The 13,346-nt window shown below is 35.6% G+C and overlaps 2 protein-coding genes across 5 annotated transcripts; one reads left to right on the top strand and one right to left on the bottom strand.

Moving 5' to 3' along the window:
* The first annotated feature begins 450 nt into the window (after positions 1 to 450).
* On the top strand, positions 451 to 5,928 carry LOC104595841 (B3 domain-containing protein Os01g0723500-like). Of its 4 annotated transcripts, none has more exons than XR_016076017.1 (7): positions 451 to 646; positions 822 to 1,362; positions 1,601 to 1,812; positions 2,670 to 2,985; positions 4,546 to 4,757; positions 4,909 to 5,048; positions 5,367 to 5,508. XR_016076017.1 is itself a non-coding variant. In XM_010256763.2 (6 exons), exons 1-6 carry the CDS (start codon positions 557 to 559, stop codon positions 5,637 to 5,639), a joined length of 1,644 nt encoding a protein of 547 aa, XP_010255065.1. In that variant the 5' UTR covers positions 454 to 556; the 3' UTR covers positions 5,640 to 5,928. The 4 variants fall into 4 exon arrangements, 1 of the variants encoding a protein (XP_010255065.1); XR_016076018.1 differs by having other exon boundaries at positions 4,909 to 5,025; positions 5,367 to 5,504; XR_002022585.2 differs by having other exon boundaries at positions 4,909 to 5,013; positions 5,367 to 5,503.
* Positions 5,929 to 6,712: 784 nt separating this feature from the next.
* Positions 6,713 to 11,070, bottom strand: LOC104595963 (putative pentatricopeptide repeat-containing protein At3g11460, mitochondrial). The gene is made up of 2 exons (XM_010256911.2): positions 8,608 to 11,070; positions 6,713 to 7,433 (listed from the first exon to the last, which is right to left on the bottom strand). The coding sequence occupies exons 1-2, from the start codon at positions 10,779 to 10,781 to the stop codon at positions 7,319 to 7,321; spliced, it is 2,289 nt and encodes a 762-aa protein (XP_010255213.2). The 5' UTR covers positions 10,782 to 11,070; the 3' UTR covers positions 6,713 to 7,318.
* Positions 11,071 to 13,346: the final 2,276 nt, after the last annotated feature.

The following is a 13,346-nucleotide window of genomic DNA, read 5'->3' as shown; positions in this document are numbered from 1 at the left end:
GAGCAGTCCAGAATGGTCTAAAGTATACAACGGATTGGATTGGACCTGGCCATCTGTAATGGACTCATACTGGACCAATGTCTGGTCCATTGACAGCCCTCGTTACGAGTAGAACCGAAGGGGTATCAAAATAGATTTTAGTTGTCCAAAAGGATTTAGACCGTACCAGTGACACTGTGGATGTAAAACAGTGACAAGGAAAGAGGCGGACAAGAGTCGATACGTTACGGTGTTACACTTATTAACAAACTTTTGAAATGTTGTGTAATGGATGGTGGTGAGGTATGTCAAGTTGTCAAAAACGGAACATTGATGATCGTTTGAAATCCTGCTAAAACCCGCAAAAAAGCTAAACAATTTGAACTTTTAATTTGAGGAATAAATACGGAAATGACAAGCTGATGACTGATGTGATTTCTCACAAACCCAAAACTCTATTGACTAATGACGAATTCCCATTTGGCCGCCAAAAGCTTATTCAAATCGAACCCGCTGGAGCTTGCTTTATATAGAGAGCAGAGTATTCGCGCTTCTCTTGGGGGAGACGAGATCAGAAATGGCGAGAAGTAATAGGTTCTGTTCAGGGAGACACCCTTGCTTCTTCAAGGTTTTCCTCCCCAAGCCCAACATCAATCCCGAACGGCTGGTAATTTCGTTTTTCTTTCTTTTCCTGGTTTTTTTGTCCCCCACCCCTACCTTTTCTGTCGTGTTCTGATTCATCTCTTCAACTTCAGCAGTCTCTTTGAATGCAAATGACCCAATAGCGTTGTTGTTGCACCATTGAGGATGGGCTGACCCAGTTCTGTTCTTTTCCATTGCAGAGAATCCCATTTGGTTTTCTGAAACACATTAAAGGAGAAGGTTCAGGAACTGTTTGGTTAAGAGGTCCTAGTGGGAATATGTGGCGCGTGAACTTGACTAAGAACCCCGATGGATGGTTTTTTGAAGATGGTTGGGAAGTGTTTCTGAAAGATCACATCTCAAAACCAGGCGACTTCTTTGTTTTCAGATATATTGGTAACTTTCATTTCTCTGTGCAAATATTTGATCCAACTGCATGCGAGAAAGAAGCTTCTTTTCGTGTCAAATGCAGCCAGGAAAATAACGCTTTTGTAGAACCCCAAGGGAATAAGAGAGGGAGAGAGATTATAGCAGAGGCCTTGAAACCCTCTCCATTGAAACCCTTTGAAATTGCATTGAAGAGGAAGAGAGTTAACCCTCCTCAAGTTCACTTAGAACGTAGAACCAGAAATGGAGCACATAAAGTAAATATTGTTAGTAACAGGGGCCGTGGAGGACAAGATGCAGTTTCAACTAAAGCAGACAAAGACTCTACCTTGCCCTGTCAAATCAAGGAACGTGGTAAGTCTCCCAAGTCTGCTCTTGGTTTCGTCCCTGTTTCTCAGCCAAATGCTTGCAAATATACTCTAATGAGGTACTTGCCTTATTTTTGTTTATACTTGTCAACATTCTATCTCATACTTACGCAACTAGAAAAATATCCAAGTGGTGTTTCAGAGACAGGAATTTTTGCTTATGATCTTTTTTTTTTTTATTAGGAACCTGAAATGAGTGATAACCTTTTGTTGAGATGATGCAGACAAACACTTATCTCTAAGATCAAGCAGACATGTAAAAATTGAAATGGGGCCGGTTACCAGAGGGAGAAAGAAAATTTCTGACCTGCCTATTCATGAAACGGTTTCCGATACCGGAGGATGCTGCACAAGGAAGGCAGTTGAGTCCTCCTCGAAATTTCCTTATTTCGTGAGGTGCATAAAAGCGTCTAATGTCGGCCGATCAAGCCATCTGGTGAGTTATTTTGACACTGATTTGTTGTTTCAACTAGTTTAGTTGTTGGGGTTTTCATTTGATTGTTATAAAGGATGAACTCTGTATCTGAAGTGGTTTTCAATGAAGAACACCTTATTTTTTAATGGAGATATATGGATTTGGTTCTGGAAATATTCTTTATTCCTTAGTCCTCGTCATAACAGTATGATGAATCAAAATCCTTAGCCTTAAGATCCAAAACAACCAACTTTTGTGCTGCACAAGGAATACCGTTTTATCCCGCCTTTGGTCATTTATTTGTTAAATCTATGAATTTTGTACTCCTTCCAGACTGAGCCCCTTAGTAATTAATTCACAAAAAAAAGTAATTGATTCATTCTAGACGTTGTAGCTCTGAATATTGACTAAATGACTGAATGCTCTATTTGTTTGCCTTGATTTTGAGGTTTGATTTTTGCAAGCTTCGAGTTGCTTATTACTTCTCTTATCTTGAAATTGGAAAAATAAATTATTTAAGACATTTTGATGATGACTTGGGAAGCATACCTCCTGAGGATACCCTGTGCAAATTCCACACTGAATTTTATTTAGGTTAGAGTACAAAATTTAGGTTCATGAAGTAATACACAAGTCACAAGGACATATTGGAGGATATACAGAGGTCAGAGGATAACAGTGACAAAACCCTTTTTATGTTTGTGCTACATTTTCCCTTGGTTTGTAGGAATACTTATGTTGTATGTAATATCGATACTGGTAAGAGATCAAATCTGGAGCATGCTTGTAGCACTAATTTTTTTTCATGTAATTCTTCTAATTATAGTAATTATTGGTATTATGGTTGTTATTTTGGTAACTGGATATCAGTCATGCAGTCAATCCCTGGAGACTTTGCCAAGACACATCTTCCCAGACGAAGAACAAATGCCATCCTTCGGAATTCACAAGGATCCTGGATTGTAGGATTAGATCTAGGTAGGGAAAGATCTACCATTCGTGCAGGATGGATAAACTTTGTACGTGATAACATGATCAGAAAAGGAGATACTTGCATTTTTGAGCTTGTTGGTGAGCGAGAAATGCGAGTGCATGTTTTCCATGAAAGGAGGATACAGAGCATATCATCAAAGAGTCCTGTCAGTTCTGTTTGCCCATGTTGGTCAGAAGCTTGCGAAGCTGATCCGAGTATAGGTGAGCTTTTTGACCTCACAAATATGTGGCCAAATGCTTGTGTTGAAGCACATTTTTCTTTATTCGTACCGGGGAGTTGAAAGCAGTATGCAGTCCCAGGTCAGAGGTAACTTCATTCACTGGCATTACCAACTAAACCAGGTGACTACTTTTAGTTGCACTTAAATCTGGGGATAGTTTCACTTTAAACTACCTGACACTCTCAGCTTTTCTTTTGCTTGTGGGGTCCTGCATGTACCAAGCAAATGTGCAATATTACTTACTGCACATAGTGCAAATTTCAGAAGCTCTACACTCTTGCCCGTTTGGCTGTCTTTCCACACGGTCTTTCGACTGTTTATAAACTAGGAAGACTGATTTTCGGTCTATTTTCGTTTGGCACATGAAAGATCTAGTTGCCAAAAAACGGGATGCCGAAAAGATGTGAGAAGTCCATTTTGGAAAGTTCTAAATGAAACTTTTTGCGTCTTTCATGTTTTAATCTCACAAGGAAAGATGCAAAATGACGCACGGAAAGATGCATGTCTGCCAAACGTGCTTTGGGCTGATCAGGTCCTCGTACAAAAGCTCAATGTGTCCTTTATATATCAGACTATCAGAAGATCTTCCCAAAAAGACATGCCAAATGGGATCTGGTAAATAAAAATTAGGGCTGTCAATGAATTGGGTCTATCTGATATAATTAAATGACCTAACTGATTATGCTGGTATTGGTTTTATGTTTTTGACTTTTTGTCCCGATTAGTAAAGAGCCTGGATCTCCTGAAAACAAAAACTCTGTCATCCAGCAGCACATTTGAAACATCTCCCCATTAATATACATGTATGGGACATATTTCCAATATGCAGCTATACTTTGCTTTTAGTTTGTGTGCAAAGCTCAGGAGTTCCTGTCACATTAAGAATTGGGTATCGACTAGTTCTTATTTAGACCCAAATTGATTATATAGTTAATAATATGTAAAAGCCTTTAGGTTTTCATGTAATTTTTGTTATATTTTATATTCAAAAGGATAATTTTTGTAGATTGTTTATGAGACAATTTTGGTTAAAAATACTTGTTTTATCGACACAATAGTTTTTATTAAGTTATATTATTAAAAATAAAATTTTTAAGTTGTTATTATCATAAATAATTATAGATCTGAAGTATAATTGGGTTTAATTTGGTCAGACCTGATCGTCCTGATTTAAATAGGATAGTTCTGGGTCTGTCATATGGAACTGTTTAATAATTGGTTTCAGTATCACAGAATTTTATTTATATTATCTGTATATAAGTGTGCTTATGTGAATTTATACCTGACATAATTGTGTATCCTTCTCTCTGTAAAATAAAAAATTTGTAACTCCACCATGATGTTGTTTTATTGTCTAATGGATGAATGTATCGTGTCCCAGCATTTTCAGTTGTTCTCCATGCAATAAGAGCATTTGAATTATACAATCAAATGCTATCTTTACCATTCACTGGTTTGCTTTTTTCTAGTTATTTGTTTACATGACTTGGTCCATCATCTTCAATCCCCTAATTAAAACGAAACTCTGAAAACTGAACAGATCTTGTATCCCATGAAAAGGCTAAGATAGAGAATGCTCACTTGCCTATTGATGAGATGGATTCACATACAAGAGGTTGTTTGTCGAAAGGACAGATGAGAACTGAAGGAAGGGAAAGAGTGCGAAGAACAGCCCAATCCTTCACCTCTGATTTTCCTTATTTTAAGTGGTGTATGAGAGAGTATAATGTGGGAGGAAGGCGGCTTATTTTGGTGAGTTTTCTGTGCCAAATTTTGTTTTGTTTCTTAATTTAAATTAAATAACTCTTTTTTGTGTGCAATGGAGGATGTAATCAAATTTGTTTATTTCTGTTAACCAATTATATTTGATGGTTATGAGTGAACTAAATAAGGTGCATGTAAGGTCCTTGGTGTTGCGCTCAGAATATGGTGAGCAAAAGGCTGGAAAGGTGTTGCGCTCAGAATTTTCACTGAAAGTTGAACTCTCTGCAAGATAATGCATTCCCATGTAGGCATCCGGGTATCACATTGAAAATGCGAAGTGTGAGTCAGTTAAGACATATCATGTAGTGTTTCATTGGTAACCCAGAAATTGGAAGTGAAATTTTATGGTAAAAGAAAAGAAAAGTAACTAGAAAATGCTTACAACCATGAATTTACACTTATGGATTTGTGTTTTCCTGTATTTATGCTTATCAAGAGATTAAAACACATGCCTTTCATGTTAGTTACAGTTTGAAGTTAAACCTATTAAAATTTTGTGATGACTACATGATTCTTTGGTGCATAATTCATCTTTTCCTTCTGCATACTATTACGTATAGTCTTTCTTTAACTAAGTAGATAAATTGGTCCATGCAGCACATACCAAATTATTTCAGTAAGGAACATTTTCGTGGGTATGGAAAAAATATGAAAATTCTGCTTCACAACAGAGGTAGATCTTGGGAGATGAATTTACTTGTTTCTCGTCGGCAATATTCTATTTCTCGTGGTTGGGCTTCCTTTGTGCGTCATAACAACATACAAAAAGGTGATATCTGTGCATTTGAACTTGTTGGAAAAACTGATATGCGTGTTCGTATCTTCCGGGTGGACAAGAAAGTTAAATTTGTTGACAATGGAAGCAGTTGAGAGGAGAGACATATCCATAAGAAGCATTTGTGTGGTACAACCATCACATTGAATTGAAGATTCATACTGGAAATGCTCCTGTTCTTTTTGTCATGTTTTCAGATTTTGTACCAAGTATATGGCCAAATACTAATGTTCATGGCCTTCTGCATATGTATGCTTGTGAACTTTAAAACATTTTTCTTTAGTGTTTTTTCAGTTAATCTCCTATATGTAAACCATGGGCATGTTATGCCAGTGATAGATGAAACCATGAAATATTACAAAACCATGGGCATGTTATCTCCTATATGTAAACCATGGGCAGTTATTGCAATTTATACATGGTGTGTGTGTGTGTGGTTAAGAGAATTATACTGCAATTTATACATGGCAGTTATTGCAATTCTGTACGAGGTCTAAACATTGGAAATGTAATTTTAAGAGACATCAAGATATGCTATGGATATGCACATATATGCTAAGAAAACTCAAATAAAGAAACACGTCAATAAAATTAAATCTAAAAGTCTTTATAAACAAGGTATATATACATAAAATGCACATAAGAAACATGTATTTTAATAGTTTGTGAAGTTGAATTATCAGGATTTGCTAAGGAAACGTTGGAAAATAGTAAAAGAACTAAAATATTACTTCAATCAAGAAAAATTTACTAATTTAAATGGTCATTTAATTTTATGTCTTTTTGGGTATGCAAAACAGCTTGTAGCAGTTAGTTCTTTCTCTCTAGATAAGTACCTTATCTCTTCTGTCTGCTTATATCTATAAAACTTTTGGTTGTGTTTGGTTGCAATGCAAATATGTACATTGCATATTTACCCTCTTTTCAGTTTATGAATGCAAACATGATTTATATTTTAAACAGTTTTTCACTCATCTTGTTTCTTTGAAATCAGTGTTAAGTGTGGGCCCCATCATTAAATGCTTCAATTACCTTATGCTCGAGGCAATGCCTTAACTTGGTTAAAAAGTTGATTATCAAAAGAATACAAAATTGTCTCTAAAAAATAGGTGCAGTAATGCTCTTTTTTCAGAGTACAAAAATGTTAGAAAATACATTTTTTATGTTATAATCATTACTTTTTTAGATGTCAAACAAACACTCTCAAATGCCAAAGTACATAAAGACCACAGTTTAGTGTTAGTATTGCAAACAAACGAAGCCTTTATTTCAAACCTCATGTTGACCCTTCCTGCTCATCAATCTGTGTTGATACAGTATATTTCATTACTGCAACCAACCCTTTGCCAAGTGAGATTGCATCATTTATGCCCGACATGGAAGCAGTTGACCTGCCATCTCTAAAGTGCATGGGACCACCAAGTGTCCAAGTGATACTGGTCCTTTGAAGATGAAACTCGGTGACCAAAGTCATGGTAACATTTTCACCCAAATAAAAGTCTAAGTAACATTGCTCCTATTTTTATGGAAAAGTTCGTTTAGAGTTAATTAAACTCAGTGTCCTGCCTGAACCAAAAAGAATAGATTAGAATCCTATCAGCTGCAATTTTGTATGGTGGTATGGGCTCAACCATCTCTGCCCATAATTGGCATGTATGTTGACACAATCAAAGCAAGGAACTAACCCTTTTCCTTTTTGATGTATCAATTCAATGTTCACAGCAGTTGTAAAAACTTCATCCGTATGGTGGTGAGCATTCTCTCAAAGATGACATTATGGGTGTCTTTTATGGATTTGATGATTCGTTAGGAGCATGCTCACCTTTTGGGCTGTGAAGAGGCAAGTTCCCATTCTCGCGGTTGATGTCCCTTTCATCAATTTGAACAAACTGAAACAAATTATCAAAAAAAAAAAAAATGAACCAACCAACTATAAGGTGCATGGAACAGATTCAATATACATTTGAATCATATGGTAACTTGAATGTATAAAATCAAGAGGCAAGTCCGTATACTCAGTTTCTCACAATCCCTTCCATCAATTTGAACAAATTGAAACAACCAACTATAAGGTACATAGAACAGATTATGTATAAATACAATTCATAAAGTAATTTGAATATGTAAATTCCCAATAGATAAAAATATCGGCTGAAAAAAACAAGGGAATCATTTCTCAAATACCTTTTCTGAAAAATACAAGCAAAAAATCCATTTTACTTGTTATGGCTTGATGCAATGGTAAAATCTTGGGATGAAAAGTGTTAGAAAACAGGTAGAGTCAGAGCAGCCACTTTCTGCTAGAAAATTCTGAAGGTTATGTCTTTCCAGTTGACCCCTCTCAAGACCCTGGACCAAGGTTCAAAATATCTAATCGACTGTTTTTTTTATTACTTTTTTATATATTTTTCTGGAACCGGTTCGGGGGGGGAGATTTAGGGCTGCTCCACCCCCTAAACCGGTCAGACCCCCGATACACCCACTATAGGGGTGTATCGGAGGGGTCCCGAAGTGATACGTATCGGTCATACGTGTTGATACTTTAAACCTTGCCCTCGACTATTGGGATTAATATTTGGAATGATTTAGTTGGCAGGGTAGATGTTCTACTGGGATTAATATTGGGATGTGGGAAGTGTGGATCTATTTTCCACCAGAGCTGGATGAAGATTTGTGGTTTGCATCTTCAGGGCTTACACGTGACACCCATGCAGGGGAGGTTGTTGTGGTTATATGAAGGTGAACTGCTGCACCAAGATAGCTTTAGTTGAAGCTCTACTTTAAATTGTATGCAATGTTTATACTATGGAAGTCATACTACCTGAGTCCCGTTGTAGGGTTCTATCAAATACTCAATAATTCCAACTGTTATTCCTCAGAATTAGTAATGCTGAAATCACAATGTTGAGACATTCCAATTTGCTCAATCAATCAATAATATCTATTTGCACTGTTGTTGATAGCTTTTCATTTTTCTAATGAATGATGAAAGAACAAGACTAATGTACACTAAGAAAATTTCCTAGTAAAGAAGTAATAAATGTAGATAAATTTAAAAGTCACCAGTAGTCTTTGCAAGAACAAGCTCCATCTTGGAAAAAGTGGAAGCGATTGACATCTTTTATGACAACTGGTCTTTCAAAGACCTTGGAGATAAATTTGGTAGCTGTGTGGCAATCATTGCAGGTACGTAGGTTCTTTGTTATCCGGATGGTTGTTCCAGGTTTAGTTCTCATTAATCCAAAAGCAATAGCCAGCTTTTCACTGTGGTGATACAGGATGTTTATCTTTGTTTCATATGGTACATCTTGGAATACAAGCTTAATGTCGGGCACGTAACCTACTTCTTTAATCTTGTTAATCATGATCTTCAATATCCTATGAATCTCAGGGTATTGGGGGTGATCTATATCCCCAGCCATGAATGTAAAAATCTCCATATCTATCTCGATAGAACTGAACCCTGGGGTCTTCTTCAATCCCTTTGATCTCAATGATACTCTTGTCATCTTAACACCTTCCCAGTTTCCTACAGTTGCATACATATTTGAAAGTAAGACATAGTACCCAGCGTCGTTTGGATCTAATTCAAAAAGCTTTTTTGAAATCTGTAATCCCAAGTCGATATTTCCATGGACTCTGCAGGCACCTAGCAAGGCCCCATAAACTCCAGCATCAGGCTGCAAAGGCATGGTATTGATCAGCAAATGGGCATCATCTAGTCGCCCGGCACGACCAAGAAGATCAACAATGCAAGTATAGTGTTGTAGATTTGGTAATATATGCCAATATCTAACCATGCAATGGAAAATGTGAAGCCCTTGATCAACCATTCCAGCATGACTACATGCACACAAGACACACAACAGAGTTGATTCATCTGGCTCTAAGCCTTTCCCCTGCATTTTCCAAAGAAGATCAATTGCATCATCTCCGCACCCATTCATCCCATTACCAGCAATCATGGCATTCCAGCATGCAATGTCCTTTTCCTTCATTCCCTCAAAGAATTTTCTTGCACTCTCCAAATTCCCGCAATTAGCATACATGCCTATAAGTGCAGATCCTACAAAAATATCATCTTCAAAACCTGTTTTTATCATCAATGCATGAACACGTCTGCCCTGTTGTAGAGCTCCTGATCGACTGCAACTTGAAAGGATGCCAATCAAACAGATAGAATCCAGTGCTACCTCATCCACCCCAATCATTTCGTTAAAGATCTGCATAGCTTTGTTCATATACCCAACATGTGAAAAGCTAGAGAGCATCAATGTCCATGTAACCACATCCTTCACAGGCATCTCGTCGAATAAGCTATATGCATGTTCGACGCACCTGCATTTTGCATACATATCAATCAGAGCAGTCTTAATAATCTGATCATTCTCGAACCCAGTTTTAATCGTACAACCATGAATTACACTCCCCAACTGTAAAGAACCTATGGCAGAACACCCTGATATCAAACTGACTATAGTAAAAAAGTCTGGAGAAAATCCATTTCTCTGCATCAAATTAAAAAGTTGAAGAACTTCGTCACCAAAGCCTTTATTGGAATAGCCTGAAATAAGAGCATTCCATGTAACAATATTTTTATCGGGCATTTTGTCAAATAGTCTCCAAGCAACATCCATGCAGCCAACTTTCGAATACAAAAGGACCAAGGATGTCTCTACGAAGACGTTAACTCCCAAACCATATCGGATCAAGAAGCAGTGTAACGATCTTCCGACCCGAATCAAGCCCAAGTTAGCAAGAGCAGATAGAATGCTCGTAATAGTAACCACATTGGGCAGGAAGCCACTCATTATCATGTCACAGAACACCTCGTAAGCCTCGAAATAACGCTCATTCTTTGTGAACCCAGATATCAAAATTGTCCAAGAAACCAGGTTTTTATTTTGAATTCGTCCAAAAATCTGCTTTGCCACATTCAGGAGTCCGCAAGAAGCGTAAGAGTTCATCAACCTGTTGGAGAGGAAGATGTTTTGAGCAAGGCCCGATGTAATTATCTGGGCGTGAATCTGTTGAATGGGCTTAAGTTCTTTGAGTCCTTGAAGGACTGAAGCGTAGGATGGAGCGCGGGGGGCTATCAATTTGGTTACGTTGGATACAGGATTTCTGTGTTCTGTTGAAGAGAAACGAGACTCAAGACAAACGGGAGACTTGAAACGGAGAGAAGTCTGTTTTGGGTGGGAACGAAGAAGATTAAAAACAGTTGAGCTGTCAACCATAACTTTTCCGTTAATCTTTTTCTCTTCTACTCTTTGTTGAACTGCAGCTTTATGAATTATGATGATGGTCTCATTTATGAACAAGAGCAGACAATCTTTAATTCTTTACCGAGACGGAAGAAATGGGCGGCGAGGATTAATGTTGTAATTTTGCATCCAGTTGCAGGAAGGCACGCTCGACAGGCGCTCCTGGAGTTGAAGAGTCGACAATACTACAGCATTGATACGTAGCAACCCACGATGGGCTTGTAAGAATACGTGCTGTCTGTGACAGCGGCTTATAACGAATAAAAACGCCCCACGACGATAGCCATGCTCGCGGAGTTACAGCTACCGATATATTATATATACTAGAGCGGGGAGCCGTGCGATGTACGGAAAATTTGAAAGATTTAATAATTTTATTTATTATTAATTAATATATAAAATTTATTGTTAATTAACTAAAAGTGTTAAAATTATTGTTAGTGTTTAAAATTTTAATAACCGTATTTTCATTTAATGTTGATTTACAGAAAAAAATTATTGTTAATTTAATATGAATAAATAATTTTATTAAATTTAGTTTTATTAATAATTTATAATAATTTTAATAATTATTATTATTTTAATTATTTTTAAATGAAATTTTGATTAACATGAAATTGATAAAAATAATTGTAAAAGTTAATATTTTTATTATTTTCACTAATAATTAATAATTATATAGGAATGACAACGGGGTGGGTTCAAGGAGGGGCACCCCATCCCTATCCTTGCCCCATAGTCAAGTCAAGACACTCTACCCCATCCCCACTGTCAGGTAGGTTCAAGGCAAGGCAACCACTCTTCAATGTTGGGCCAGTTCGGGGACAAGTCACTCCACTCCTCATCAAGGATGGGGAATCCTACAATTTCCCTACACCATCCTTAGTATTGGGCGAGTTCAAGTAGAGGTGTAAATCGGGTCGTGTTAGGCCGAGCCTTGGGTCAGGCCAAGCCAAGCTATGAGTGGTCCATTTTTTAAAAATTTGAGAAAAAGATGTTTAAATTTTTATTTCATATGATTTTTGATGTATACAATTGCTTATATATACAATTAGACCTATTCATGGGCCAAGTAGCCCGATGACCTGGTCTGATGCTATTACATATATAAAAAAAATACCTATGTTATATATAATAAATATTATATATATATGCTTCTTAAATTATTAATAAATATTAATTTACTATTACAATATATAAATTAAATTACTAAATTAATATAGTATTAGTTTATAAAAGTATACAGAAAATAAAACATTTTGTGTACAAATCGGGCTTCGGTGTTGGACTCAGGCTCGAGCTTCGGGCTTTATATATGGGTTGGGCTTGGGTTCAAGATCCAGCCAAAGAGGCAGCATCAACAACCACACCATTTCGGTTTACAATTTCTCCCTAAGCCGATTATGCACATAGGATATGCTATCGTAAAAAATAACAACATTGCTCATACCACTGTCATTTCCCTCTACCTTGGGCTTTGGTTTCCTACCTCTCTTCGTCCTTCTTTCCCGTCGATAGAAGCAAACATTTCGTTGATAAAGAGGCATGTGCTAATTATAAAACTATGACTTTTTATAAATTAATATTTTTATTTAATTCTAGTTAAGTATAAAGAAATACATAACATTTATATATATTAATATAAAATTTATTATCTAAATATTACATAATAATATTTACCATATATGCATATAACTTTCAAGTTGAGTTTAATAGGGGTTGTTTAGCTTGGGCTCTATTTACTAAAGCCATCATTGGACTCTAAAAGTTTGATACACAATAAGACTTCAAATCTAATTATCCTTGATAATGTGTGGGCATGGTGCATATCTAAATTGTACCTAACTCAAAAGAAAATAGTTGCTTGAGTTTGCAAATTTATACTTTAATCGGGTTAGGTTAAGTTATAAACGATTTGTTACTTTTTATTATTAATTATTAAAATAATTAATTATTAAATTACTGTATTTATTTAAAATACATTAATTTTTGGAAATTATCATATTTTAAAAAATATTGATGATTTCTTGGCAAAAACTAATTAAATGTAATTTTCTGGTAATTAAATCTAACTTTTTGGTAATTAAATGTAATTTTGTACTATTTATAGCTTAAATTGTAATTATCGTTAATTACGGTTTAAAAATAATTATTGTTAATTATATTACTATTAATAATTAAAATACATTATTTTTCATTATTATTCAGTATTTTTTGCAATAAAATACACTTAATTTATTTTTTTAATTAAGCTTTACGTTTTTAAGAATTTTTGGATTTTTAATTATTTTTTGGTGTTTTTTATTATTATTCAGTAATTTTTGCATATGAGTATTTTTCAATGATTTTCAGTATTTATTTTTGCATATTAGTCACTACAAAATTAATTTGTATTTGCTTTGAGCAAAAATAAATTAAATAACTAAATAAATAACATAGTTAATAAAAATACAACTAATTATAAAAAAATTTCAATAATTTCGGGCTTGGGTATTTTTAATAATAAAATACTATTAATTGTACTTTTTAATTATTTTT

This window comes from Nelumbo nucifera, chromosome 5 (genome assembly GCF_055504915.1).
Source record: "Nelumbo nucifera cultivar China Antique chromosome 5, China Antique-T2T, whole genome shotgun sequence".
Classification (NCBI taxonomy): Eukaryota; Viridiplantae; Streptophyta; class Magnoliopsida; order Proteales; family Nelumbonaceae; genus Nelumbo; species Nelumbo nucifera.
The sequence above is the reverse complement of the archived record's forward strand: the minus strand, read 5'-3'. Positions and strand labels throughout refer to the sequence as shown.

What these genes read in the sequence shown, in the direction of transcription:
- LOC104595963 (XM_010256911.2), bottom strand. Translation starts at nt 10,781, where the DNA reads ATGGTTGACAGCTCAACTGTTTTTAATCTTCTTCGTTCCCACCCAAAA. An exon ending in TGTTCTTGCAAAGACTACTG is followed by an intron (nt 7,434 to 8,607) that starts GTGACTTTTAAA and finishes AATTTGTTTCAG; the next exon opens with TTTGTTCAAATTGATGAAAG.
- LOC104595841 (XM_010256763.2), top strand. Translation starts at nt 557, where the DNA reads ATGGCGAGAAGTAATAGGTTCTGTTCAGGGAGACACCCTTGCTTCTTC. An exon ending in ACATCAATCCCGAACGGCTG is followed by an intron (nt 647 to 821) that starts GTAATTTCGTTT and finishes TTTCCATTGCAG; the next exon opens with AGAATCCCATTTGGTTTTCT. An exon ending in GAGGAAGGCGGCTTATTTTG is followed by an intron (nt 4,758 to 5,366) that starts GTGAGTTTTCTG and finishes TGGTCCATGCAG; the next exon opens with CACATACCAAATTATTTCAG.